General features: G+C 49.0%; 1 protein-coding gene across 2 annotated transcripts in view; it reads right to left on the reverse strand.

The window, feature by feature from the left end:
• Nucleotides 1-27,029, reverse strand: part of CALCR (calcitonin receptor) — a 128,672-nt gene that overhangs the window by 41,259 nt on the left and 60,384 nt on the right. Inside the window, exons 1-3 of one of the 2 annotated variants that reach the window (XM_074199368.1) lie at nucleotides 21,357-21,480; nucleotides 10,726-10,786; nucleotides 1,080-1,236 (exon numbers count right to left, since the gene is read on the reverse strand). In XM_074199368.1, the coding sequence (XP_074055469.1) occupies nucleotides 1,080-1,236; nucleotides 10,726-10,786; nucleotides 21,357-21,373 (235 nt within the window). In that variant the 5' untranslated portion in view covers nucleotides 21,374-21,480. Of the gene's footprint in view, nucleotides 1-1,079; nucleotides 1,237-10,725; nucleotides 10,787-21,356; nucleotides 21,481-27,029 lie in introns of those variants that run through there. The other variant, XM_074199369.1, reaches the window with a different exon arrangement.

Below are 27,029 nucleotides of genomic sequence, written 5' to 3' on the forward strand. Positions count from 1 at the left end.
TCTGAAACTGCCCTCGTGTCTAGGATTTTTCTTCTCTCGACCCTGAGTGGGTTTCCTTGGGGTATCTCCCCAATTGTTCAGTTCTGTTCTCTTGAACAGAGCAGAGAACCAGACATGAGCTCTTCAGATACTGGAAAGGGGTTCCCCTAGTCTCCCCAACTCTCTGCCCCAAAGGAGCCATTTTAAGCTGTGCTCATTTGTCAACACATTTGCCAACGCTGCAGAACATTACAGAGACCCTAGAAGGGAGATGTTCCGGATGGAACTGAAGTGGGGGGAGGGGAAGTTCAGTGACTTGTTCAAGCCCACAGTTGGGAGGGGAATCTAAACCCAGGTTTTTCCTGAGCCAAATTTGAGTCTTTAGAGTTCAGGTCTGGCTGACCATGGATTTGAAGTCAACTTCTTGCCTCAATCTGTCTCTGACTGTTGTCTTTCTGTTTGCCCATCTGTTGGTTTATCTGTCTGTTTGTGTGCATCCCTCCTCCTCCTTTTCCCCTAACAACTGCATCAGATTTGCAAGAATTTGTCTCTCTGGATTATATTGAAAACTAAAAGAAGATTATCTGGAGCCATAAATCAGGATCTGGAAAGATGCTGCCCAAAGCCAAGTATTTGCCCAGGGCATGGTCAACCCTGTCAACAGGGCTGAGGTGCTTTGTGAAGGGGGTCAATCATGGGCCCCATAGACAAGAGAGGAGGCTCTTGGCCTCCTGTTTCCTCTTGACTGGGCTGCCTTACTTGTATCCCCTGGGTTAAGGGGCAGAGGGACTTGGTTCAAGGAAACCTGGAGATGGACCCTGCCCTGACCCTACCCTCCCAAAGGCAAGCTGGGTCCAGATTGCAGGTGCTACATCCTAGGAGTCAGATGATCTGGAAAGAGGCTTCTGCCTTCTATCTCTATCTGACTCCTAGGATGTAGCATCTGGGGGAGATCAGAGGAAGGGCAAGGACTGTCCTCAGGGGCTCAGTCAGATATCCTAGACCTGCCCTTCTTGACTTCAGGTCTTCTTGGTTCCAGGGCAGCTGGGGGGTGGGGACGAGAAGCTTAGGTACCACCCCACCCACCTTCCCAAGGTTACCTGTTTTTTTGTAGGGAGGTTTGCTGTTCATTCTCTCAAAGCACTTGAACTGAGCATCTACGATTTTCTGGCGCTCTGGAGAGGCATCAGTGATGACATCGGGTTCTAGAGTGGGCTCAGTGTCATTATGAATGGAGGCCAGGCTGGAATGCAGCATCTGGAGGAAAAGGAGAGGGCATTAAGAGGCCATCAGGAGAGGCCCAGCTAGCCAGGAGGCCTCAAGCCCTCTTCTCTCCAGGGTCTGCTGGGTATGGCCCAAGCTCAGGAAATAGCTGTTGCAACTGGCTCCTGAATTCACAAAACAAACACTTCACCAAGAAAGTGGAAATTGCCTTCTCTCTTAATCCCTTCTCCTAGGGGCTGTACTCTCAGGTCCCAACTTGACTAAGATGAGGAGCCACTTGGTCTAGGATATTCCTTCGTCAAAGTGCCCTTGGGACAACTGAAGAGGTGGCTACTCTTCATCCAGCTCCCCCCCTTTCCCCCTTTTCCCCAAGAGAAAGTAGAGGTAGGACATGACATGTGATGAGTGAGGAAGAATAAGGCCAGTCAGTCTGGACCTGAGTGAGTGTGGAGATCACGCCAACTATGGATGAAGATGGAGGATGGGCACAGGTTAGGAAGGCTTTCAATGCCCCAAAGAAGATTTTATATTTCCTCTTAGAGGGAAGAGGAAGCTGTTGAAGCTTGTTCAAGACAAGGGGGGAAACATGGTCAGACCTGAGTTTTGGAAAAGTCAAAGGTAGCTTGGGGAGAGTTTGCTTGTCCTTAGGCATTACTGGTCCCAGTACCATCTGTTCACACATTCACCCAACAGTCCCCTTCTTATCCTCATATTCACAGATATCTGTCTTTGAAAGTGAATTTTGATAATCAAGTCAATTAATTAAGGGTTATAAAGCTGAACTGTGCAGAAGTAAAAATGTAGAGATTAATAAAGTACAGGACTTATGAGACAGGAAGACTCCCCCCACCAATCCCCCAAGCAGCTGTTGTTATAGTCCAGAAGTAAGGTAATGAGGGTCTGCTCCAGGGTGTCTGAGGAGAGGAGGGGGCAAAGTGAGAAATGCTGCATTTGGGACATCGACAAACTTTGGCGCCATATTATTAATGGGGGTGAGAGTTCAGAATGACTGCCAGGATGGGAGTCCAAAGAGCTAATAGGAGAGAAGGGACAAAGTAATAGGAGAGGTATGGTGGAGAGAGGGCCTTAAGGGAAAAAATAATGAGTTCAGTTTTGGAAGGTCAATAAAATAGTCTCTAGTACCCTTAAAGCAGTCTCTAAGCAGCAACCATGCCTAAGATAACCACTTCCCCTCAAATGCACATGATCTCTGTCTCTACCTGGGCCATAGCAGCAGTTTCAGGTCCCCAGTGAGTGGCAGCACACTGGATCCTCTCTCACAAAGCCCCTTCCGGGATCAGTAGCCTCCAAGAAGAGTTGCCCTGTTCTTAGTTCATCATGAAAGGTGATTGTATGTAGGAGGCGGGTGCTGTGTGTGTCTGTGATGGCAGGAGTGTATGTGAGAGTGTGCATTGGGGCTCTGTGTATAGAGATCCCTGAATGTGCATGTGGAGATCTTCCTATACAAGATCAGTCAGATGCCCATGAGTGAGAAGGGATTGCATTATTCAAATCAGAGCTAGTCAAAGTTTAATTTCTAAGTAAAATTGGTTCATTGCTTCCAGCTCTATGGAATTATGCAAGAAAGACTGAAAATAATCTTTATCTGTTTGCTAATTTAACAGAACAGCAAAGGATAAGAAAATGATTTTTATTCAAATTTATAACAAAACAATAAAGCTGTTAGAAGAAGCAAAATTGTGAAAGTTTCATCCGAACCCCAAGAGAAGTCAATACTAATGATATGATGAAAATCCCCTTATTTTTATTTCTTGAAAGTATGTTAACAGCTAGGCCCTAACTACCCTTCCATTCCATAAGTCTTCATGCAAGTGCTGGTTGGGGCAGAGACTTTGACTCATGCCTCCAGAACTGGCAGTGGGGTCACCATCCACAACATGTGGCCTCAAGACTCCTACCAGTAGAAACCTAGCCTCTGATTGGTCCCAGAGAGTGAATGCCTCTGTCTGCACCCCTTCGATCTATGAGCACTCACTGTTGACCTGATTGGAGGAGATCATCACCCACTCATTCTCTGGAGTGGGACCAGACCTCCATCTTCAATTTATTCCAACCCAATTTTTCTTCCAGGTTTGTCATTTCTCTTCTCACAGATTGCTTTTCGGAGGGAAAACTATGCTTCTGTAGTCAGTGGCTGCCTCTCCATTCCTCCAGTCAATTTGGCTTTTTAAGGGAATAGAAACAACCAATGCTTGCAGTCATCTTGTTTTCTTTCACCCCTGAAGTAAACTGGAGCTTTTATCTGAAAGGTGGTGTGTGTGAAGGTGAGCTTGGACCTCCCCATGGAAGCTGCCCATTGCTGTCATTGTGATGGCCTGCTCCTCCTCGTGGCTGTGGGTGATGCCACAGGCTGGTGAGATGGAACCTTTCTGTTAGCTTCCTCCTGTCTCTCTGCCCGTATTTCACCATCTGGCATTTCAACAGTAGCAAAGACTTCTGGAATAGGAATCATTAAATTCCTCTTTTAGACTTAGGACAAGCATGTTCGTGCCACTATTCAATTGTCACATTTTTGTTGTAGTGTCACAGCAAACTTCTTTTATCATGCTCTAGCTGAAGAATTCTTCCTTGTGTCCATTTTGCTAAAGACTCATTTAAAAACAATAACACAACTGTTGGTACTAAGAGCAGCCCATCACGCCCATGCTAGTGCTGTCTGGTGCTGTAGCCAAGCCCTCAACTGCTCATACTCCTTACAGTAACTGAATTTTGGCTTGTATTCAATGTGACCTGATATTTCATAATCCACGTGAAATAGAACTTTGCATAATTGGAACATTATATGATGGGTGACTTAGTTTTATGTGGGAAAGTACATGCCTATGTGAATGAGGTCTAGGCATGAGTACATATGTGATGGGTGCTTTGTGTGAGTGAGTGAGTGTGTGTGTGTGTGTGTGTGTGTGTGAGAGAGAGAGAGAGAGAGAGGTTGTATGGGAGGCTGTTGGGGGGATACAGGTGTGTCTGGATATTATAAAATGTAAGACTGTCTATGGGAGTGGTGTGTTATATGGACATGGATGGGTATGTGTGATTGGATATGTTACATGTGAATTTGTATGAGTGCTTGGAGAGCTCCATGGGGGTCTTCAGTGTATGTGAGAGGGCATAGGTCAGGAAGACTATGAGGGGTTCAAATGTAGCACTTGGATCAATGTGCCACAAGAATCTTCCTGCCAAGAGCTTCCAGACACCCATAAGCCAAGCCTGGGGAGGCAGAGGCCAGGCAAGAACAACCAGCCTCATTTAGAAGGAGAGAAGGAAGATGAGGCATGCAGCCCTTGGGCCTACCCCTATCAAGCCCGGCTCATCAGATTGCCAACAGGATGCTGTGGGTCAGGAAGTGGAGACAGAAGCTGCCCTTGACACTTTGCTGCCTTGTTCCTGAGCTTGGTGCAGAGCTGGGGAATCCCTCCAGAGGTTGGGACCCTGCCCTGCTGAGGTTGGTGGGTTCTTCAGCAGGGAGCCGCTCAATGGTGCCCCATGCAGTGGTTTAGCAGCCATATGCATGATGTCACCCCAAAGCTTCAGCCAATGACATCATGCTTACGACCGCCAAGCCACCACTTGGCTATGATGGCCTCAGGAAGCCATCTGCTGGAAGCATTGGTGAAAACCAGGAGAGAGTGATGAAGGTAGAATGGGTACTAGCTTCTTAGGGAATGGGTCAGCCGCCCAGGTCTACACCATCAATGGGGAGGCTTGTCTTGGTGCTTAAGGAGAGTGTGTGGAGAAATCATCGGGGCTGGAGGCAGAGGCCCAGGCTGATCCAATGATACTTGGTTGTGCCTGTGCCCATCAGTCTGTGAGTCAGTGGAAGGGGGGTTTCTGGTCATGCATACGGGCACAACTGTGGCCGTGTGATCCTGGTTGCATTACTTCCCTGAGTTTCAATGTCCTCTTCAGTCAAATGAGAATTAGAAATAAAGATGTCATGTTCGTCCAATGATTTCTGACCCTCAAAGTCCCCAGGAAGGTTGGCTGTGGGCATTGGTATTTTCATTTGAAGATAAGGATTAGTGTGTCCATGTACATGGGCATACACATATAGGCAAATACAAGGCAGGCCACACACATGCTTTCACAGAACATAAGAAACACACATGTCTGAGTGTGTATGCACACACATGTGTGTAACCAGATACAGGTGTGGCACACATGCCCCCACAAGTTCTGTGCACTGTGTGCAGGCTATGTGTTCCCATACATATGTGTGCATGGATCAGTGCACTCATATGTGTATTTGTGTGAGTCATTTACCCATACACGTGTGCCCATGTGTTGCATGCAGGGATGGATATGCACCTGACTATGGGCAGGCATGTTTCACAATGCAATGATGTGTTCATGTGTGTACCTGTGTGCAGGCACATGTTCAAGTATGTTTATGTGGACAGGCATGGGCCCATGTGTGCACCTGTGTGTGTGTGTGTGTGTGTGTGTGTGTGTGTATACAGGTGTGAAGTGTGTCCCTCTGTGCAGCATGTGCTTGTAAGAGTGTGTTTGTGTGTACCTGAGTGCAGGTATGTGTGTGCATTCATGAGGATCTGGCAGGAATTCTCTAGATCTGCCCATTTCCACAATTTTGATGAAGATGAGCCACAGTGACCCAGGACCCCAGTGAGAAGAACCAATGGTTTCTCTCCTCTTGATATTTTGGATGAAGAGGGATCTTTCCAAGGTGAGAGGTCTCTCACTTCTGCCTGGCCCATTGCCAGGAAGCATCACTTTTTGCCCAGGGTAGTAGCTAAGGTAAAACTTGTTGGGGGTGAATTTTTGAGCTTGATCAGAGCTGGCATCCATTCGGATACTAATATGCTCCTTAGACTGGAGAGTATCTCTGGAATGGTGGGACTCCAGAAGTTGTGACTCTTTTACAGAGGAGGGTCAGTGAGGAGGAATGACTTGTCAGGGATGACACAGGTAGTAAATGTCTGAGCTGAGACTCAAACTCAAGCTTGGTCCGATCATGGCACACACTTCTCCCCCAATTCAATAAACTCCAAGGACTCTCTTCAATCTCTAGGATCGAATACAAGGTCCTTCTTTGGCATTCGAAACCTTTTCAACCAAAAATCTCTCTTACCCCCCTCACCCTGCCTTTCCAGTCTTCTTTCACATTATACTCCACCATGGACTTTTCCATCCAGTGATCCTGGCTTCTTAGCTGTTCCATAAACAAGACCCTCATCTCTCAACTCTGAGCATTCTCTCTGATCATCCCCAAGCCTGGAATGCTCTCTCTCCCAGTCATCATTGATTGTTTTCCTATTTTCCTATCTCTAGTTTGCTTGTTGTCTCCCTCATTAGACTGAAGGTCCTTTGAAGACACCTAGAGACACCAGAGAATTGGTCCCAAGAAGCTATCTTCATGCTCTGAGTTGAGTTTTCATGAGACTCTGGACTGGTAGACACTCATAGACTCAGGAATCCCAGAACCTCGAAGCTGTAAGGAGCAAGCACCAGCCTCAGTGTGCATCCAGGCCAAATGGAACTTCAGTGAATTAGTTTCATGATCCTGATGACCCATGCCCAGTCAGCCTCTGCTTGGAAATTACAAGAGGGAAGGTGCACATTGTTGAGAAATCATTGCTGACCTCTGCCCAACTCTTGCCCTTATGTAACTCTGTGCCCTCTAGTCCTGTCCTCAATTGCTCCTGGTTCTTTCCAAGGATGAGGGAGGCAGGAGGACCAAGGACACCAGACCAATGTGATCTTACAAGAGAAAGCTTTGGAAAGCCAAGAGCAATAATGTCACACAGCCCAAGTGTGTGGAGGCTGGGGTGTCCTTCGTGGGGAATGAACAGAAGCAAAAAGTCAAGATTCTCTGAGCAGCAGGAATGGGACCTTCCCCCACCTCCCCCAAGACTCTGAAAGTCTTTTCTTGTATTTCAGGAAATAGGCTAAATTCTTTCCATTCTTAGAAATGTTGAGAACAAGTCAAAAGAAGCCCTGCCTTCCCATGCTTAGAATGGATAGACAAAACTCCTTTAATTCCAAGACAATGGACCTAAATCTTTGTAGTCTACTGTGCTCCCAGTCTACACTGCTAAGAGTTTTCTGCCATCAAAAACTAATGAAATACACAGCTCCATTTTGGGAAGTAGAGGCTGAGAAGTAGGGCCCTGGGGAGGCCTCATCCCAGAGTGGTGCTCCCCTTGCAAGGACTGCAATGAGTTGGTCTTTGGATAAGCTGGTCTCAGCTGGCTCTCCACTTTCCTATTCTCTTTGTGGAATTTTCCATTTCCAGACCTGCAGGAATGTCTTGTACCCTTACTTAATCACCCTGTTGGGACATGCCCATTCCATTTTCAGGCCAGCCAAACTCTTGCTTTCTCTGATGCTGAAAGGGCATGATGTTGTAATGATGTTTCCCAAGAGAACAAGTGCCCAGTGGGTGAAGATCATGGGACATCTTGGTCCAAAATGATTCGATGCTGTGATCATCAGTTTCTGAGTTTGGGTAAAAGCCTGTGTGAGCTGTCCCTCCCTCTGCCAACACTATAGCATCCAGGAAAGGCCCCTCATTGTGGTCATCACTGGGAGAAGAATCTGTGGGAACTAATGGGCATCATTGGAAGCCATTTGACCCTGCTGGCCAGCAGGTTGGAGCCCACGCCTTGACCAGACTCCTGTGCCAAGCCAGGACAACTGCTTCAGACCCTAAATTATCTGGATGGCCAGTTGTGCATGGGAAAAGCAAGGACCCAAAGAGACTAAAGTCAGAGGGTGTAAAATGACCTCAGATCTCCTATTGGCGCTGTAAAATCTCATAAGCTGAACACAGATGAACAGACTGAGAAAAATCTTGGAACTTAAAAAGCCAGAAAATCCAAGGAGAATCTTGACAGAGAAACACCCTGAGATGATGAGCATGGTAGGACATGCTCTGTAAAGTGGCAGCTCAGCATTTTGGAGCTAGGCTCAGGAGTTTCTTCTGGAGTTAAGCTAGCCTATTCCTTCTGTGGTCAGGCTAGCCCATTCCTTTTGGGACCTTCTGAGACCATAATCATCATCACCTGTTTGTTCATTCAGTGGTCAACAGTTTCAGGAAGGGTTGAAATCTGAACTGTTTTGTAGTAATGTTGATTTTTGTTGAGAGAATTCAAAATGACTTTTGTCTATTTGAAAGACAAACTGACCCTTATTTGAAAAAAATGCACAATTTTAAGCTGTGCTTCTTCACATCCAAAGACTTTGTGGGCATCTAAAATTTTGACTTTGGTTGGTCTGAAAGTTCTAGGGGGCTCATTACAGAGATAATTGGTAAATGACTAAAAAGAGATGCAGTGATTGAACAGGCGGGGGCAGATCAGGGGATGTTTGAACTGACTCTTCTTTTTGGACAGGATTTCTAGTGAGAAGCCAGAGGTCACCATAATGCATAGAGTGCCAGGCCTGGGGTCAGGAACAACTGTTTTCAAATACAACCTCAGTTGTGTGACCCCCAGCAAGTCACTTCTCCTTGTCTGCCTTAGTTTATCTGTAAAATGAGTAAGAGAAGGCAATGGCAAACCACTCCAGTATTTTTGCCAAGAAAATCCTAAATGGAGTCATGGAGAGTCAGATATGATTGAAAAATGACTGAACAACTAAGCTGACAAATGAGATGAATGCTTTGGAGAGAGCTTGCTTAGATATTAGCAAAGTCTTTGAAAAAGGTCTTTGTGATTTTTGTCGCAAGGCTAGCTGGATCACGGTAACTCTAGGGGATTCAGAACTGACTGACTAGTTTAAAAGAGCAGTTGTTAGTGGCTCACTATCAGGAGTCTGCAAGAGAATAATTAATAAAGATAATAATAATGATAACATCAGTAATAACAACTATTCCCTGTAGAGGGCTTTCAAGTTTATGAAGTGCTCTCCAGATTTGATTACTCATTTGATTTTCACAGCAACTTTCTGAAGGAGATACACTTAAGATTCCCATTTTACAGATGAGGAAACTAAGGTTGGGAGAAATGAAATGACTTGCCCAGGACCATACAGCTAGGAAGCATCTGAAACTGAATTTGAACTCAGACCCAATGTCTTCATCATCTGTGCTTGGCCTTGAGCTATTTAACATTGGTTAAATATCAGTGACTTAGATAAAGGAATAGGTGACAGATTCATCATATCTGTAGGTACACAAAGCTGTAGATGTCTTACCTCGTTATATTTTGTCCTATCCCCAGCTCCACTCTGCTCAACTTTCCCCATATCCACCATCTTCCTTGTGATCCAGACTGGCCTTATTTCCATTCTGTCATCAAGGCCTATCACCTCTACCTTCAGAACATCTCCTGCATGAACCCCCTTTTCTCCTTGGACAAAGTGGCTCCCAGCTCAGTGCAGCCCCCCCCCCCATCTCATGCTTGGACCATGCCATAGCTGCAGGTATTCTATCTACTTCATTCCAGTCCATCTTCCTCTTGGTGGTCAATTGAATCTCCCCAAAGTACAGGTGTGACTTTGTCAGGGGCAGATAGAAAACCTTCTCTCATGTCAAGTTCTTCTCCACTGGCCCCCTCTCTCCTCCCTCTCCGGTCTTCTCCAGCTCCATGCACCCAGTGACACCTCCATCTCCACCTCCACCTCCAAATCCATCTCCCTCCTCACTTGTCTCTATTCTCCCTTCAAGACTCAGGTGTCATTGCCACCCCAGTGCTTTCCCTCTAGGATGATGGTCTGCCTTGCACTCATGGTCTTATTTGCCTCTTGTCTTTCCCCGTTACACTCCTTCAGGGAAGAGACAGTTTTTGCCCTTTTTTGGTGACTTGACTGATTAGCACATGGCTAGTTCTTGTTGCTTTAACAAGCCAGAAAATTAACTGAATCTAAGTAAGATGAAATTCAGTGGGGATCAAAAGAAAGTCTTGCCCTTGGTATCAAAAAAATCAGGGAAGTCACGACAAGTGGAAGGTTGCTCTAAAAACAGATCTGGACATTTACTGGGCTTCCAGCTCAGCCAGGTGATGTGGAGATTGACCCCCAAACTCCTGGGGCCTTGGACTGCAGGCCGAGAAGCATGGCATTCAGGGGAGCTGTCCTTGGTCCTGGTTTTAAAGCTTAGGTGTACTGGAAGTATCCAGCTTCTTGGCCATTTCCCAAGTATGCTTCCCTCCTCCTTTCCCCTTAACCCCACCCCCATGAGAATGGAAGCTCCTAGATGGCACAGGCTATCATTGGTTATACTTGTATCTTGAGTGCAAACACTCAATCAATGTTTTTTCATTTGTTTCTTCATGTGCAGGAGGTATCAGACCTATTCTGCTTGGCCCCAGAGGACTGACTGATCAATGAGCAGTGAGTGTGAAGACCATTTAGGCTAGACATCCCTAACAATTAGAAATCTAAAAGGGGACAGGGGTCTCAGAAGGAGGTGGGTTCAGCGGCCCCACCCCCGCCCATTACCCAAGCAGACTCTGGATGGCCCCTCACTGGGCACCTTATGGGGCCATCTTTGCCAATAGCATCACATCTTAACTCAATGCCCTGGACCCATTTCCTTGTACTTACAATGAGAAGGACAATGCACAAGAACTTCTCCATGGTGAGTCTCCCAAGGATACTGATTCTCCTAGAACAGCAAAGAGACAGGAGGTGTGAGCAAAGCCTCTCTGTCCCCCTCCTCTACCATCTTTTACTTCTCTTCTTTCTGGAACACAACAGCCTCTGTCTAATAGAACTTCAGCCCCTACTCTCCTGGCTAAGGAGCCCCTTGTCATTGGTTAGCTTTTGGAGGCTGGTCCCCATTCAAGAGACTCTTTTCTAAGTCTTTCCATTGACCCTTCACAAGATGCAGAGCAGGTTCCCTGGAGGCTTTCTATGAGGCCTTCTGATCTTCCTGGGCCCTACCAGAAAGTGCTAATGAGACACCAGCTCGGGGACATAAGAGGCCAAACAGCCTCTTCCAGGAACTCACTTGGGGTTGAGGGAAGGGCCTGTGCCAGAGGTATGTACCAGAGATACAGGATGAAAGCCAGGCAGGAATCAGAGGAGACTTCTAAAGACAAAATTAGCACTGGGTAGGTATAGTGACAGGGAACAATGTTGGACTCAACTGGCAGGATGGCTTTGGGTAGGGCATTAAACTTTGTGTGCTATAAGCAATTCTCTGAGATTAATTTGAGAGAGGAAGTTTACTCTTTAGACAGAATCAAGATGGCTCCAGCCCCTGAAGGTGTTATGGGATGAGTTGGGGTCTTGTAGGGGTACCCACTACTAACCTGAACCCTAACCCTTATCTCCCTGAAGAGGCTCATTGTCAAAGCACTGGGATGATTTTCAGCCTGAGACCCATTCCTGGACATTTCCAGCTAGCATTGTGGTTATTCAGTTGTTTTCAGTCATGTTCCAATCTTTGTGCCCCCTTTGGGTTAAGTGACTTGCCCATGGTCCCACAGCTAGCAAGTGTCTGAGGTCAGATTTGAACTCAGATCTTCCTGACTCCAGACCTGGTACTATGACATTTCCCAACTACCCTAGCTGTCCTAGGACATCTCAACATCAATATTGCTATTCATCCTCAAAACAGCTGATTTTAAAAGCAGAGAGGTGACACCTATTCATACATGTCGGTAGAGACACAGGAGCTCCTCACATGCCCAGAGGGTTGGCTGGCAGACCACAAAGTGCAATTCTGAGGCAGGGGAGCTTTGGGGTCTCTCCTTGTGGAATTTTCTTTCCTTGTTAACAGAGCCATCTCTCCCTTTGGACCAGCATTGCACTTTAAGAACACCGAGGACTAGCCAGAGTTAGGTCTGGCCCAGGGTCAGAAACAGTTGAACTCATTCTGTCAGTCCCTCCCCCAAATTTCTGACTGAGCAAAGGGCTCCTCTGCTTCCTTTTCACCCCACTCTTTGCCATGAGGCTCAGTCAAGTCCACATTCATGCAGTTGGAGGCAAGTCTTCCATCTCCTGAATGCCAAAAATCTTTTTTTTTTCCTGAACTTTTTCAGCCATGAAAGGTAAAGGTGTGTGTGGAAGGTCCACCTTCCATATTTCATGGGTAACCACAGCCCCAAATCTCATGATCCACAGGTTGCCCTGCTGGTGGTGAGTTTGGCAAGGCTGGATGGATCTGGGGGCTAGTCACCTGGGAAGAAGCTGCATAAACTGCTGCCCCACTGGACTGGTCTACACCACAATGAGGGATTGAAGGAAGACTGTTCCCATGGCCTCCAGGCTATTTTCCACCCTATGAAGCACCAACATTGAACTGAAAGCACTGGAATCAGGAGTCAATTCCTGATTCCTGACCATTACTTCAGGGGTTGCTGGGAAAGTGGCTTACCCCCTCTGAGTTTCCAAGCCCTCATCTCAGTGTCTTCCCTGATTAGGATCAAGGACTGATGTAGGTAAATTTGGTTGTGCTATGGATGGTGATTACACCAAAGTTGTTTGGGAAGTAGAGAAATGTAGGCCTGAAAAAGGCCCCTTTTTTCTCTTATTTTAGACCCTGAACTTGAGGTCACATTTTTGTGTTGGTTTGTGGCTGTTTTCTGCCTTGACCCAGACATGAGGTTCACTCCAGTGATCAAAAACTTGGAGACTGGCTTTCAGCTGGTGGGACCATGGCTTCAACCCTTGAGTCATCCCATGCTTTCTGAGGCAAGGATTCACCCAAGAGATGAGTTGGGGTGGGGTAAGAGGGGGTAGGTGAGCCCACTGAGCAGGGAGGGAGTTCACTTTCTTCAGACCAGGTTGGGATTTGGGCTTTTCCAGCCATTCTGTCCCCCCAATTATCTTTATTTTTCTTTTTGAGGCAATCAGGGTTAAATGACTTACCCAGGGTTGCAGAGCTAATAAATTTCTGAGGCCAGATTGGCACTCAAGTCCTCCAGACTCCAGGACCAATCCTCTATTCACTTTACAATTTTGGAAGGTGCAGAGTTAGGGGAGTTAGAACTTTGGGGTGGTTTCCCTGCAGGGTCCCTAATTTATTTTAATGAAGCCCTGTGACTTAAATGTCTATACAAGGCTTCTAAAATCATCTTCCAGATGGCCATGGGGAGAAATGAGGAAGAAGGAGGGCAAGTGAGGAGTGGTGGCCCAGTGAGGCATGTTGGGGATACTGCAGGGGCCTGCCAACTTACTTCTATCCTTTCTGAATGGAGGCATTCTAATTGTATTGAATACAATTCACCTGCAATAAGAGCCAGGGATTATGCAGGGACTACAGAATCCAAAGAAAACAATCCCTGACCTCAAGGAGCCTACATTATATCTTGTCTCTGGAAAATGAGGCATAAATTATTCCCAAAGTTGACCTAAAGTCATTTAAGAAGGAAGCATTAGCATCTGGGAGAGATCAGGAAGGGCTTCCTGGAGAAGGGACAATTTATTTTATTTTCCCAAGGATAATTTAGTCATGGAATTAGAGCTACATACTCCATCTTCCTAAAACCCAACTCAACATTAGCCCAGGAGAGGGGATCTAGGGAATTGAGATCCAGATGAGGCTGGGATGGATGACAGTGGCGCCCTCTGTCCTGAGCCCTCCATAGACCAAAGTAGAAGACTAGAAGTAGATGTCAGCAGATTACTGTGACTTGATGTACTTCTATTTGGGGGGAATCTGGAGATGCTCAGGATTAGTGAATACTAGCTTTTCAGTTCTTGGACAATCTAACATCTTCAGCACTTTCCCTGGCTTTGGGGGCTTCCCAACAAAAGGGGGGTCAGGACCATAGGATAGTTTTTGGGCCGAAGTCCAGGTTCAGAGGCACATTTCTATCGGGTGAGGAGTCTGTTCTGATGAAGCTTCATCTTGGTTCAGTCTCTTAGCACAGGCCTGGATCTTGTCCAGATACAGGATAGAGTGTTTGAGTGTATACTGGAGCATGGGGAGGTCACTGCCTCATCTGTCATGAATGCTGTTGTCTCTGGAGCACCTGCTGTCAGGATTGCAGAGGCAGTGGCTGGTTCCACAGCCTTGAGCTGGCTCCATTCTGTGATGGCAGCTTCCACATTGGGTAGTAGGGAGAGAGTTGCTGCAGTGCACTGCTTTACCAGCTCTTCCGGGTTAGTGGCCACCAAATGCTGCAGTCTTGTTCTGAATTTGCCCCTCACCAACTTCCATTCCATCAGCTTCACCAATTCATCTCGAGTTATGTACTTCTTCTTTCTTCTAGAAGCTGGGAGATCCTCCTGATACGTCCTCCTAGTCAAGGGTCTCTTCTTCCCATCCCTCTGTGGCTGGTGGACTGAGTTGAGGTCCTCAGCTTCAGTTTTTCTGTGGCTGTGCTAATACTGCTTCTTCTTGTGTGCATTGACCCAGCTTGCTCTGGGCCTACTCCAACCTCATTCAAAGGTGGCAATTTCTAAGGTGAGGGGTCCAGAAGACATTCCAGGTGTGTGTGTGGGATATGTCACTATCCTCTGCTGAGAGTCCAAAGTAAGCCAGTTTGGCCAGCATGTAGGAGCTTTGGCAAGGCCCAGCTTGGAGAGGTAGCAGGGAGCCCCTGGGGCCTAGGAGCTGGGCCAGGGAAGGGGCCCCTGTAGGTAGAGAAGCCAGTTAGAGGCCATTGCAATGGACCTTGAGAGGTGAGGAGGATCATTGGGTGGCTAAGAGATGGAGAGAAGTGTGAATAAAGGATGCTTTAGAGAGGTAGAGATGATAAGCCTCAGCAACAGGTTGGCAAGGTGGGGAGAGGGACAGGAAAACCAGGGATGATGACTTTGAGTGAGGTAACCCTGGGTGACATAAGGAAGGTGGCAAGTCACAGGTCCTGAGGTCCATTGGGGACATGCGGAGTTGGAGATGTGGGGTGGCTTCTGGATGGAGAACTCTCTCTGGTCATTGGTGATGGAGTATTGAAACCTGGGAGTTTAGGGCTGGCAGGGTAGTGTCTGTCCCTGGGCAGAGGCCAGGTCTGCAGGGGGGAAGTCTTTCTCTAGCAAGGTAACTGAGCCAATGATGGCTCAATGAGTCCAAAGTCTCCCACAGGCTTTAGAAGCCTGGGTTGGGATGAGCTGGGTGGGGAGTCTGACAAAGAGAAAAAAAAACAGGAGAGAGAGAGACTTCCCAAGGGGACTACCCCAGGGAAAGGAGCCTGGGGTAATTGTCCCAAGGCCCTGCCTTTGGTCCTTGTTAGATGTGTGGGTCCAGAGAAGCTGGAGGCAGTTTCTGCCCCTATAAAATAAGGATCCTCACAGCTGTAGTGTTCTCCTTTCTGGGCTGTTGTAAAGATTAGATAACCTGAGGTTCATCGGCCATCCCCTAAAATGTCTGGAATGATCATATGTCACAGAACTTTTCTCCCAGGAGCCACATTGGAGGTTGGGGGCCCAGAAAAGAGGGATTCAGGGGATGGGGTGGGATCTGAGTCCTCCGCAATGATTGTTGGGGGGCAGGGTCATCTTCTCCCAGGAGGCCTGTCCAGCCAGGAGAGAAAAGCTGAGCACCACATTAGCGTACTGGCTCCTGAGAGAGCCCAGGGAGGCTAATTCTGGTGATTCCTCATCCTCAGTGTCCCCCCAGGTGCTAGTTGGGGCTCTGAGGTCTCCTGCAGCTTTGACACCCTGGGCCTCTCCCCTTTACTCCTTGGTGGGTGGGGTTGCTGTTCTTTCAGAATCTCTCATCTCATGCCCTGGCTATGTGTGAGCTGGAAGCAGCTGTGGTTTCTTGTCACCAGATTCTCTTTCCACATGGGAACTTGGCCGTTGGTCTTGAACACATTCCTGAAAATCTGGCCTGGGACAGGCTTTGGGTGCTCTGGCTGCCCCAGAGTAGGCTTTCTGCGGTGCCTCTTGGTGGATTCAATGTGACCTGTTTGAAAACCATTGCCTCAATCGAGAGAGCTGACTCTCTTGGGGTGGGAGTGGGGAATAATGTGGCTGTAAAGCCAATTAAGAACCAAAGTAGAATGTCTTCATTTCCCCTCACACACTCAACATGCAAATCTGAATTAGGCCTGAGAGCAGGCCCAGCTGGCGAGAAGGCTGGCCACTAAGCAGCCAGGGCCAACTGGGATGGAGGGAGCGCTTCTCCAAGAACAGGCCACGCTCTAATGCTTGGATCAGAGGAGAGGAGCAGCAGCAAAATCATGTCATTGGGAAACAAAGCACAGTTCCCAGTGAAAGCTTCCAGGGCCCTGGATGGCTGGGTGAGTGAGCCAGCCCTTCTGCCTCTTTTGTAAAACCTGTCGAATATTCCCCATCAGGAATAACACAAGACAAAGAACTGTGTGAAACTGTTTCCAGCCTCCCTAACCATAGAAGGAATTCAAATGGAAACCTTTGAGGGACCATTGGCATACCCAGACAATCGGCAAAATCTTAAAATGGCAAATCTCATGGCTACTGGAATTTGTAGAAGAATATTTTCTCTCATACATTGCTGGCACTGTAATCAGCTGATAAATCTGGCAGTCCACATCACGCATGGCCCTTTCACTGCTGGGCCGTGTCACATGTTCTGCCAAACTCAGACCAAGACACAGGTAACAGAGCTTCATCCCTGGAGCCATCTTCATCCTCACTGCTTAGCATGCACACAACGGGACTCTGAAAAATTCCAAAATGCTCACCAGTAAGGGTGCCATCTTGGATTTGCAAAGTCCAGAAAGACTCCTCCAGCCTCAGACCCTTCCTAACTGAGTGACTATGGGCAGGTCACTTAGCCCTATTTGCCTCAGTTTCTTCAACTGTCAAATGAGCTGGAAAAGCAAATGGCCAACCACTCCAGTATCTTGGCCGAAACACCTGATATGGTCCAACTCACCTGAATAACAATAACAAATGTCATTATAGCCGTGAAACCACAAAAAGACCAGGGAGGTTAGGCGGGATTTGACCTCCACAGGCTTAAGTGCAGTAGGCTGTGGTGACCATGAAGGCACTGGGGACTTCTGGGTTGTTATGGGAGGTAACAACCTGAGGTCTGCTGCTCTGGGATTCCATAGCCTAGCAAGATGAGCCAGAGGGTGTCCAGAAGAGGGAACCCGACTGGGGGAAGGTCTTGGAGTCCATGGTGTTTGAGGAAGTGCCTGAATGTGGCCTGGAGAAGGGAGAGCAGGCTCGGGGGCGGGGGGGTGGACAGAGGACTGCTGTCTCTGTCCCGGTAACTCAAAGGTCACAAACCAGGAGGAATGGGGAGAATCAGGTGACAGAAAGGGAAACTTCCTGGGAGGAAGGCTCTGTCCCAGATGAGGGTGGCCTTGGTTGGAGCCTCTCAGATGGGGCTGACCAGGATCCTGTAATGGCTGCAAAGTCTGGCCCCCAGCAGCCTCCTCCTTCCTCTCCATCCCTTGGGCTTCCAGCATCCATCAAGGCTCAGGCTGCCTCCTTCAGGAAGCTGCCTTGATTGTCTGGAGCACTCCCATGGCTGCTATAAGGGATCCCTGGATGCCTCCTCCCCAAACTAGGGAGGAACATCACCTTTCTGCCTTATAGAGTTCTTCAGCTCCTTGGTTCAGGTGTCATGGGCTCCCCTTGTGTTTCCCTGCATCTTACACTGTATTAGGGACAAAGGGGGCTCTTAAGTGTGTTTGCTGGGTATCTGAATGAATGAATGAATGAATGAATGGATGTGGAGGAGTGGCCTGTACCTCCAGGCAGTGGTGACACCTAGCCACCCACCCACCTACCATGGAAAGACAGGGCAGGAATTTCTGAGCCTCAGTCAAGTGGGGAAACTGAGGATTGGAGAGGCCTGGACTTGCCCTCAGTCATTGGGCTCATAAATCAGACTTACTTTACCCCATTCAGGTCTAGACCCTGTGAGTTTTTGGCCTACCCAGAAAAGGAAGAGAATTTCTAGGGAACTTGGTGTCTCTCAGTGACTCCAGAAATATTCCTCCCTTGCAGGTCAATGACAGTTTCTTAAGCTCTTCTGACCCCTGCCCATCCCCTGTAGCTGAACAGAGATAACATTTGCTGCCATGGTCAGGGAACCCTTGGCTCCAACAGAATCCAGTCAAGTCTCGGGCCCCCTCTTCAGAGAAGGCTTTCTCATTTCAAGGCAACACAGGAGAGAGGAGAGAGCTTGTGGATCTTCCACCAAACTGGGTGACCTCCATGGAAGCCTAGAATCCCCTGGTAGACCAGTGGGGACCTCAGAGCCCATCCTCAAGGTCATCTGGCCTCTAGCAAGGAGGCAGTCCAAGTCTTCAGAAGCTCTTTCAGACTTTGGCCTATTCCCCTTCCCCTTCTCCTAGTTTTGCCCTTGGGGCCAACTTCTCCTCCACATGACTAATAGCCATCAAATTCTTGAAGACAGTGTCCTGCCCAGGTACAAACAGACCAGTGGGTGGCTCCTGTTGCCCTCACCTGTAACTCTGTCCAGCTAACAAGTATTTTGACTCTGTAATCAATGGTAATAGAGTTAATAAGCACCATAGACTCATTGGGTGGATGAACGGCCCTCAGCATGATCAGAAGATGGCTATTCCTTCCTGTCGATGACCTCCCAAGCAATCTATGCAGCAAAAGGGTCCACTACCCATCAAGATTTAGGCATACCCAATGAAACAGAAAGCCAGATCTTTAAGGTTGTCTTTCCGCTTTTCATCATGAAGGAAGAACTAGAATTTAAGAGTATCTCAAAGTATCAGGCACATTAGTCCTTCACCTTTATCTCCCTCTCTAGGCTGCTCTTCCTCCACCCCTGCTACCATGCTCCCTCATCCTCCTAGCTCCTTTTAGATTTTGTTTTCTACCTTTAGAAGGAAAGTTTCTTGAGGGCAGAAACCATCTTGTTTTCTGGTTATTCTTTCTACAGCACTTAGCACAGTGGTTGGAATGCAGTAAGTAATGATTGCTTGGGGCATCCATCCATCCATCCATCCATCCATCCATCCATCCATCCATCCATGTTTGTCTGGCAGATTCTACTGAGCTGGTCAGGTCTCAAATACAGCCCCAGTAAGACTGTGTTGTCTTATTTTGAAGACCAGCTTGCCTAAGTTTGGAGAGATCATTCCTGGAAAATTGGTCCCAGTGACTCATTGAGATCAAGTCCAGCAGACCAGAGAGGGGCATGATCTGCATTGGCGAGGGACCATAGGTTAGAATGGAACCAAAGATCTCTTGAGAATTATTGCCATACTAGCAATCTCAATCCTTTAAGGATCCAGTCTGTTCTAATTCTCAGGGAGTGCAGAGTCCCGCTGCAGAGAATTTTCTGAATTGGGCCACCTTACCTTCATTTATCAGATGAGGAAACTAAGACACAGAGAAATGAAAGGGCATGGCTAAAGAACAGGAATCTGTGGCAGAGATGAGATAGGACACTCCTTCCCCCCCAAGGGTGGGGGTCCTGGCCCCTTTCTCCAGCTTCTCCTCAGATCATCCCAGAATCTTACTGAAGGAGGCAGCTGAGACTGAGGAACGTGCCCTTGACTAGCAGAGCCCCAGGAAAAGCCCTCCTCCCAGGCCTCAGCTGAGTCCTTTCCTTCATCTTGCCACTGAGAACTGCTTGTCCCCAGTGTGCTTTCACGGACTCCCTCTAGCCTGAAGCCCTGAGCTCCCATGCTTGGAATGTTCTAGATCTGCTGTGGGAAAGCTTTTGTTGGGCCTTTCTCTAGGGCTCTGGGCCTCCTGCCCTTCTCCTCCTCCTTTAATCCTCCTATACCTTTTTCCCTCCTACCCTTCTTCCTTCTCCCCTCTGCCTCCTCCTCCTCCTCCTGCCCTCTCTGTTCTCCATCTCCTCTCAGTTCTCCACCTCTCTTTCCCTGTGCCTCTGCTCACCCATTCCTGTCCTGGCCTCTTCCTGGTCCTCTTCCTCCCCTCCCCTCCCCAAGCCTCCTACCAGCAATCCTGTTCAGTCCCACAGTTCAGCTGCTGCCTCAATGGTGGTAACGTCCCGTCTTTTGTTGGAAATCTTAGCTCCACTGGACTCAGGATTCAGGGATGGGGGTGAGGGGTGGGTCAGATCACATAGTTCAAAGTGCATCCTGGCCTTGGCAGTAGGACAACCCAAGTCTGAATCTTGTTGGGTGCCCCAGGGGGTGATGACAGCAAGGATGAGGGGTACCATGTCTCCAAGCCCTGGCACTCTTCCCTGTCCTTCCAGGCTGTCCTTCAAATAGAGCCTGCAGACTTCCCAACCCATATGTAACATACTTTGAAAACCCGAAAATGTTCTTGGACCCACTGTTGGTCCTCCTTGTGCCCCTGAAGCATGGGGTATCCCAGTTTAGTCCTCAGCCTGGCACCAGTTGGTCTGAACCAAGCCCTCCCAAAACCTCCTCTCAACTCTTCTTCACAGTTCAGAGATCAAGGTCAACCCCGAGACAGCTGTCATGGACAAGGCCATCCACATCCAGAGGAAAAGTCACAGAATCTGAATGCATACCATGATCACTTGTTTAAAACTTGGCTTATGGTTTTCCTTCCCATTTCATGGCTTTCTTTCTTTCCCTTAGTCCTAATTCTTCTTCCACAAAATGACTAATATAGAAATATGCTAAACATAAATGTACCAGACTGTTTGCCACCTTGAGGAGGGGGAAGGAAAGGAAGGTGCTAGAAAAATGTGAAGCTCGGGAATTTGCAAATGAATGCTGAACAACTACCATAGCATATAGTTGGAAAAATAAAATAAAATTTTGACTAAAACAACAACCCAACTGCTCTTCTCTCAGATGGGCTTTTTCTCTGAGCCTCAGTGGTTCTTCTTGCTTTGGAGGGGTCTATCATGGCCTGGATTCCCTGGAGAGCAGCTGTTCCCTATTACATGGTGGTCACTGACCTCCCCTGGGAAAACATGGGTGGGGAAATCACAGGAATAGCCACCCTTCCCAGAGGGTGCCAAGGTTTCAAAGCTCAATCCTGCCGTGACTTCATCTGACCCTCACAAATCCCTAAAACAGCGATGATTTCACACAAGGAGAAACCAAGGCTTGGGCAGGTTTGCCTGACATGGTTGACCTGCGGTCAGCCAACAGGGAAGCCTCAGGTCCAGAAGATGGACTCTGGTCTTGCTGCCTTCTTGTTCAATGAACTCTATCCTGGGCCATAGAGTCTCCAAGGGTCATCTTCCCTTCTCTCCCCCTTCCTTGTCATTCTGCTGGCCCTAGTGCCTGACCTTCCCTGCTGGCCCTCCCATAGGAGATCAGCCCCAGCTGAAGGCTGGGAGCTGCCCACGGGGGCCCAGCTTCCTTGGGACCCCACCACTCACAGGCTGTTGGCTCCCACAGGCATACCTCTGTCCTACGAGCATCACCAGATGGATCCCACAGGAACATGTGGCCTCAGCTGCTCTTCACCCAGTGGTGAGATGAGCAGGAGAGGGAGTGGCGGCAGGATTTCCCATCTGGGTTACTGAGACCCAAGAGCTCAGGTCAGTGTCCGGCCTGCCACGTCAGGGCCAGAGGCCTCTTCTGCTCCCCCCACCAATGAAGAGAAGGTCCCCTTTCCTGAAAGATGAGAGCCCCGTGGCCACGATCCCCTTTGGTGTGCTGCCCATATACAGATGGTCGGTTTGATGGCAAGCCAGTTTCCAGCTTCCCAAGCCTGTGGCCTGAGCCCCTCTGAGGCCACCCCCAATGAGGATGAGTGCTCTTAATCACATTTGGGATGGAAAGAAGAATCTGGCCATGTCTGGTGCCAGCAATTACCGCAGAGCAGAGAAATGCCATTCCCCAGATGGGTTCCCAGCAGGGGTCACTTTTCAGCAAACTCTCCGGCTGTGCCCAGCTTGGGGCCTTTGCCTTTCCAGGGGCTGGGGCTGGTGGAGGGGGGAGGTGCTCTCAGAGTCTAGCTCCTGGGATGGACTGAGGGAGATCCTGCTGCTCCCCATGGGCTGCCCAGGGAAGTCACAGGCCAACAGCTTTTCTCATTGGCCTTTTTAACCAAGGCAACAGAAAACTTATCACAGAAGCTGGAGGCATTAACGGAAGAGGGACTCAGAGAGCCAAGCAAGCATTCCTAACCCTGGCCTCACACAGGAAGGGCCAAGGTCTTCAGTCTTTGGGACTTTGCAGAGGAGCCAAGGGAAATCCCTCCTCAACAGACCAGGATGCAAAGGTGGACATGGGTTGCAACCTGCCTCACCTTAAGGATTGTCCACAGGGTAAGACCACAGCCAGCTCTGGTGTTATCCATCTCCAGTACCTTGCCAAGTGTCTCACATACAGTAGGTGCTTAATAACTACTGGTCCAGTAAGACAGCTGTGCTGCCTGTCCTGTCCCTCCCATGTTCCCATGGGAACAACTCCCTTGATGAGCAGGCCCATGTGTCACCACACTTCTTTCAAACAGGCTCTGCCCACGTCGACCTGGGTCCACAGAGACCCAGGGCACCCACTGACGTTCCCTGAGAAGGAGGAACTGGCTTTGGCTTCGCTCTCTGGCAGGCCCTATCTGAACTCTGAGCTTTGTGACCGTCCTGAGGACTAGATTCTTCACTGTCCACTCTGTCCCCTTGAGACACTGGGATGTACCTCCCATAAGCCATGCTTATGCCCCTCCCAGCAACTTCCAGGATGGCACCAGTGACCATCAGGCAGGTGAGGGCCATGGGAGGCCTAGCGCAACTCTGCAATGATCCAAACGATCCAGGCAATTGCATTTCTACCACCCACAAGCCCATGTCAGACTGCCCTCATGTCCAGCTCGAGCATAGGCCTTGCCCACTGCACCCCTTCATTTTGGCTACTCACCCTCCTAGACAGGCCCCTGGGGACATCCTGGTAAACACGAGAGTGGCTTCAGAGGTCCAGTCAGCCCGGGGAAGGAACTGAAGGTGATGCCTGCCCCCAGGGGACAGGTCTCCTCCCCAGTCCCTCTGAAAGGGATGCGTTGGGCTCCTGGAGGAGGACCAAATGTTCTTGTCTGGTTCAAGTCTCTGCAGTCTAATTGAACCCTGGCAGGAGAAACCTTTGAATAATTAAGGAAGAACAAGCCTTAAGAGCAGCTTCAGAATGTAAGGAAAGTTTTCCATGAGTCAGAGGAAGGCCATGTGGCTCCTCAGTTGTTTTCTTGTGACCACGAGGACCCAAGGCGTGCCCATGTGGCTGAACGACCACTCCGGTACCCAGGAGCTAGCCACTGGGTGGGGGGAGGCCTTCTCTCTGCTCTCTCTCTGCAGGCTGAGGGGAGCTAGACTGGTCAGTGGACAGAGCCACAAGCCAGTTCAGGGGCTCCTGGTCTGTGACTCGTGAGACCCCCCACTTTTAGCAGGGGGTTTGTCCTGGGAGAAGGCTCTCCAAACATCTAGGGGTCCTCGGTGGCCTCCAGACAAGGCTGAAGGAAGTCCAAGGTCCTCTGAGGCCATCCTGTAGGAAGGTCAGCTGTCCAGAGAAGCATACTGCTGCCCGGCTCCCAGCTTCAGGCTTTCAGGGTGACTCTGCCTTGCTTCAGGGGCCATCAGGGGGGCAGGAGTGGGTGGAAGGGCAGAGGGCTTCACCTCTTTGTACAAACCCACATTGCTGGTACTTCTCCACTCACTGTATCCTTCTCCTGCCTTACCATGAAGGGGTCACAGGCAGAGACTCTCGGCAGGACCTGGCAGATGGCCAACCCGTTGTCTCTCCTGGAGAGAACTCCCAGTCTGAGGTGAGCTCTCGTTACTTGTCCAGGTCCCAGTGGCCACCGCCCAGGCCTCCTTTTCCACCTCGGTCTTGTCCTGGACCTGTGGGAACCTGCTTCTCTTCAGCCCCTCTTGTCCACCTGGTGTGCTAGTGCCTGCCTCTCCTTTATTCTGAGTCTGCCCAAGCAATCAGTTGAATACACCTCCCCTTCCCCCCTCCCTGAACACCAGTGATGCTCCCTTCCCCTAGCCCTTCTTGGACCCTCGCACTCAGGGGTCCCTCTAGGGAACAAAAGTGAGGGCTTCCCTTCCTCCACCCTTTGGGGGAGCTGCAGACTGCCAGAGCCCCACAGCAGGGGTTTTGTTCCTGTTGGTTAAATTAAATCCCATCACAGGAATAAGAAGCCTCGTTGTGGGCCAGTTTCTGGAAGAGTGGGGAAGTGGACACTCAGGTCAGTCTCTGGCTAATCTCATTTGGCCTCAGGCAGCTGGAGAAACTCAGTGTCTCTGTCTGTCTGACCTATCTGGTACTGGGTTGATTTACATTGTGAAGGAGCCAAAAGAGGAATGTATCTGAAAGTCGGTCCATTCTGCGGCCAGTGGCCTTTCTGCTCAGACCCAGGACCCTGCAGGCCTCTACGTCTGAGCTAAGGACATCAGACTGGGGGGCACCTCTTCCTGGGCATCCTTTCTGCATCCCCCTCTTGCCCATACACACACCTACCTAACATGGGATGAGGATCACCAGTGGTGGTGACCCAGGACAGTTTACTTCAATCATTCCTCAGACCTGGGAGTTCTCTACTGAGGTGACCACTCCCTCCACTGGTGAAGATTACAGTCAGGAATCTAGCCATTCTCAGCCTTGTTCCCACACTCCCTACCCCAGAAACAAGAAGAGATTCTAATTGTACTGAAATCAGTCAGACTGTGCAGCCCATCCTGGGCTGTCCTCCCTGTGAAGTTCCTCACAAAGCAGAGGGAGGCTGCACCCCATGCTGAGGGGTCTCTTGAGGACCCTGCCTCCTATCATGGGCAGTGCTCATTGGTAACATGGCAGCCTGCACACAGTTTCCCATCCTATTTTTTTCCTTGAGAGAAGTATATCCATGGAAGTAGTGAGGCAGTACAGTAGATAGAGTGGTCATGGATGCATGTGTGTGCACATGTGGGGAGGGGGCTGGCAGGTTTTTGTGTGTGCTCTGACTCCAGGAAAGAAGGTCTCGCCTTCCTGAGCTCTTGTTTGGAGGGAAGCCTGACATCCTGTTCCCGTTCTCTCCACTGATACAGAGTGGCACCAGGCAAGCAGACTGGGCTTCCAAGAAAGTTCTGCCAGGTCTGGCCTGATGTCCTGAACATCAATGCGTTCAGAGTTAAGCAATGAAATAGCCAAGTCTAGAACCAGGGACCACTCCCTGGCCCCTGCTCTTTGGTGGAGATTCTCGTGGCCAGACTGAACTGCCTGCCTTGCCCACCTGCCTCCTGAGAGACACGCCTGGCTCGAGGCCTCAGGGCTGGCATATCTCTCCTCCCCAGGTCTTGGAAGATGCCACTGGTCTGTGATCAGCTGAAGCCCGAGGTCTCGTAGGGCTCTTTCCTCCCACATTTTTCTTGTTGGAATTACCTGGCTACTTCTTCTGTCCTGCTACATTGCTCTGCACCAATCAGTGGAGGCCTTCTTCTGCTTCCCTAAATCCATGATGTTCCTAATTTCTTATTGTGCAAGAAATTAAATCCCATTCATATATTTGTTCAGCTTTTCCCTAGGTTACGACATCTATCTTGGTTCCAATAAAGCTGCTCTAAATCTTCCTCTCCAACAGGTCCTTTCCCTCTATCCTTGACTTTGTGGGGGCACATGCCTAAGGGTAAAGTTGCTGAAGCAACAGGCAGCCACATGTTTGTGATTTGGAGGGCATCATTTCTAATTGCTTCCCTCAATGACCAGACCAATGTGCAGCTCCACCAACCATGTAGTGGTATGTCTGTCCTCCCTCAGCCCCCCAACCACTCTCATTTTTTTTTTCTGTAATCTTTATAAATTTAGTGAGGGTGTGTTGGAACTTTATGGTTGTTGTAAAGTTAATTTCCCTATTTATTAGTGATTTGGAGTATTTTTTCCTCTGATTGTTAATAGCAGGCATTTTCATTTAACAATGACCTCAGACAAGGTTTTCTGTTGAGCATTTGTAAACATCCCTCCCTATGGCAGGCTGCCCCAGGGAGAGGGAAGAGAGGTTGCTGAATTATTTCTCCTCCCTCCATTTTAAGGACAGGAAACTGAGTCACAAATAGATTCACAAGGCTAGCTGATGTCTGAGATGGGATTGAAACTCAAGTCTCCTGACTGAGTCTGGAGCCCTAGCAACTGAACCACATTGCCATCACTGAGCTTTGCTATTGCTGAGGGGCAGAACTAGAAGACTGGCAAGATTTTATATGCAATCAGATTAAGATGCTGGCAGAAAATAGTATTGGTGGAGAATTGAAGGGAAGAAAATAGATTTGGTTTATCACTGAAGTCTCACCCTGTAGGAAGAAGCGGTCTCTTTCCTGGGTTGAATGTCCATCAATGCAGGCAGATGGAAGATGAAGATGGTGAGAGGGGACTGGCCTTATCCTCTGTGGGAGGCTGGTGGAATGGTACCAAGATGATAGACACCCCACATCCTTTTCCAGCTCTTGCCAGTCCCAGCCCCACAGACAGGAAGAGAGCATCTGGGGTTCTCTAGGATTCTGTCCCCAGAACTCTGTGGCATTAGCATGAATCCCTCTACTCAGTCATTTATTGAGGTTCTGTGAGATGAAGGATTGCATGAGTAGGGAACCCCCTTCAGCAAGCACCAGTCTGACCCTAGACCACTCAGGATGAACTAGTTTTCAGGAGGTGGGGCCCGAAGGGGACCCTCCATCCCCTGGTCACTGTCACTGGAACATTCTGCCTCTTTAGGACTTAGAGTGTGGCAGGGATGCCTGGAGGGCACCTGCTTCTGAACCCTGACTGATGGGGAAGGAGGGAACCTGCTACTAGTTAAGGAGGTAGATGATGACTTTTTCTTGGAAATCCATACATATTTTTCCTAGCCTGCAGGCCTCAGAGCAGCTGTCTGAGTTATTAAATCTTGGTCCTGATGTTCCATTCTGTTCACTAAGGGGTCACTCTGGAAGGTGAGCAGCCTGGCAAAGAGGCTCAGACTGAGTCTAGACTGGCCAGGGCCAGAGTCTGAATGACCAAGTCTTGTCTCTGGCTCCATCCTTCTGGCCTGGGCAGGCCCTGGGAAGGAGAGCATAACAGCTTATGTCACAGAGGACCCAACCAAGCCCCCTAAGTTGCTGGACCCAGAGA

Source organism: Macrotis lagotis, chromosome 8 (assembly GCF_037893015.1).
Source record: "Macrotis lagotis isolate mMagLag1 chromosome 8, bilby.v1.9.chrom.fasta, whole genome shotgun sequence".
Lineage (NCBI taxonomy): Eukaryota > Metazoa > Chordata > Mammalia > Peramelemorphia > Peramelidae > Macrotis > Macrotis lagotis.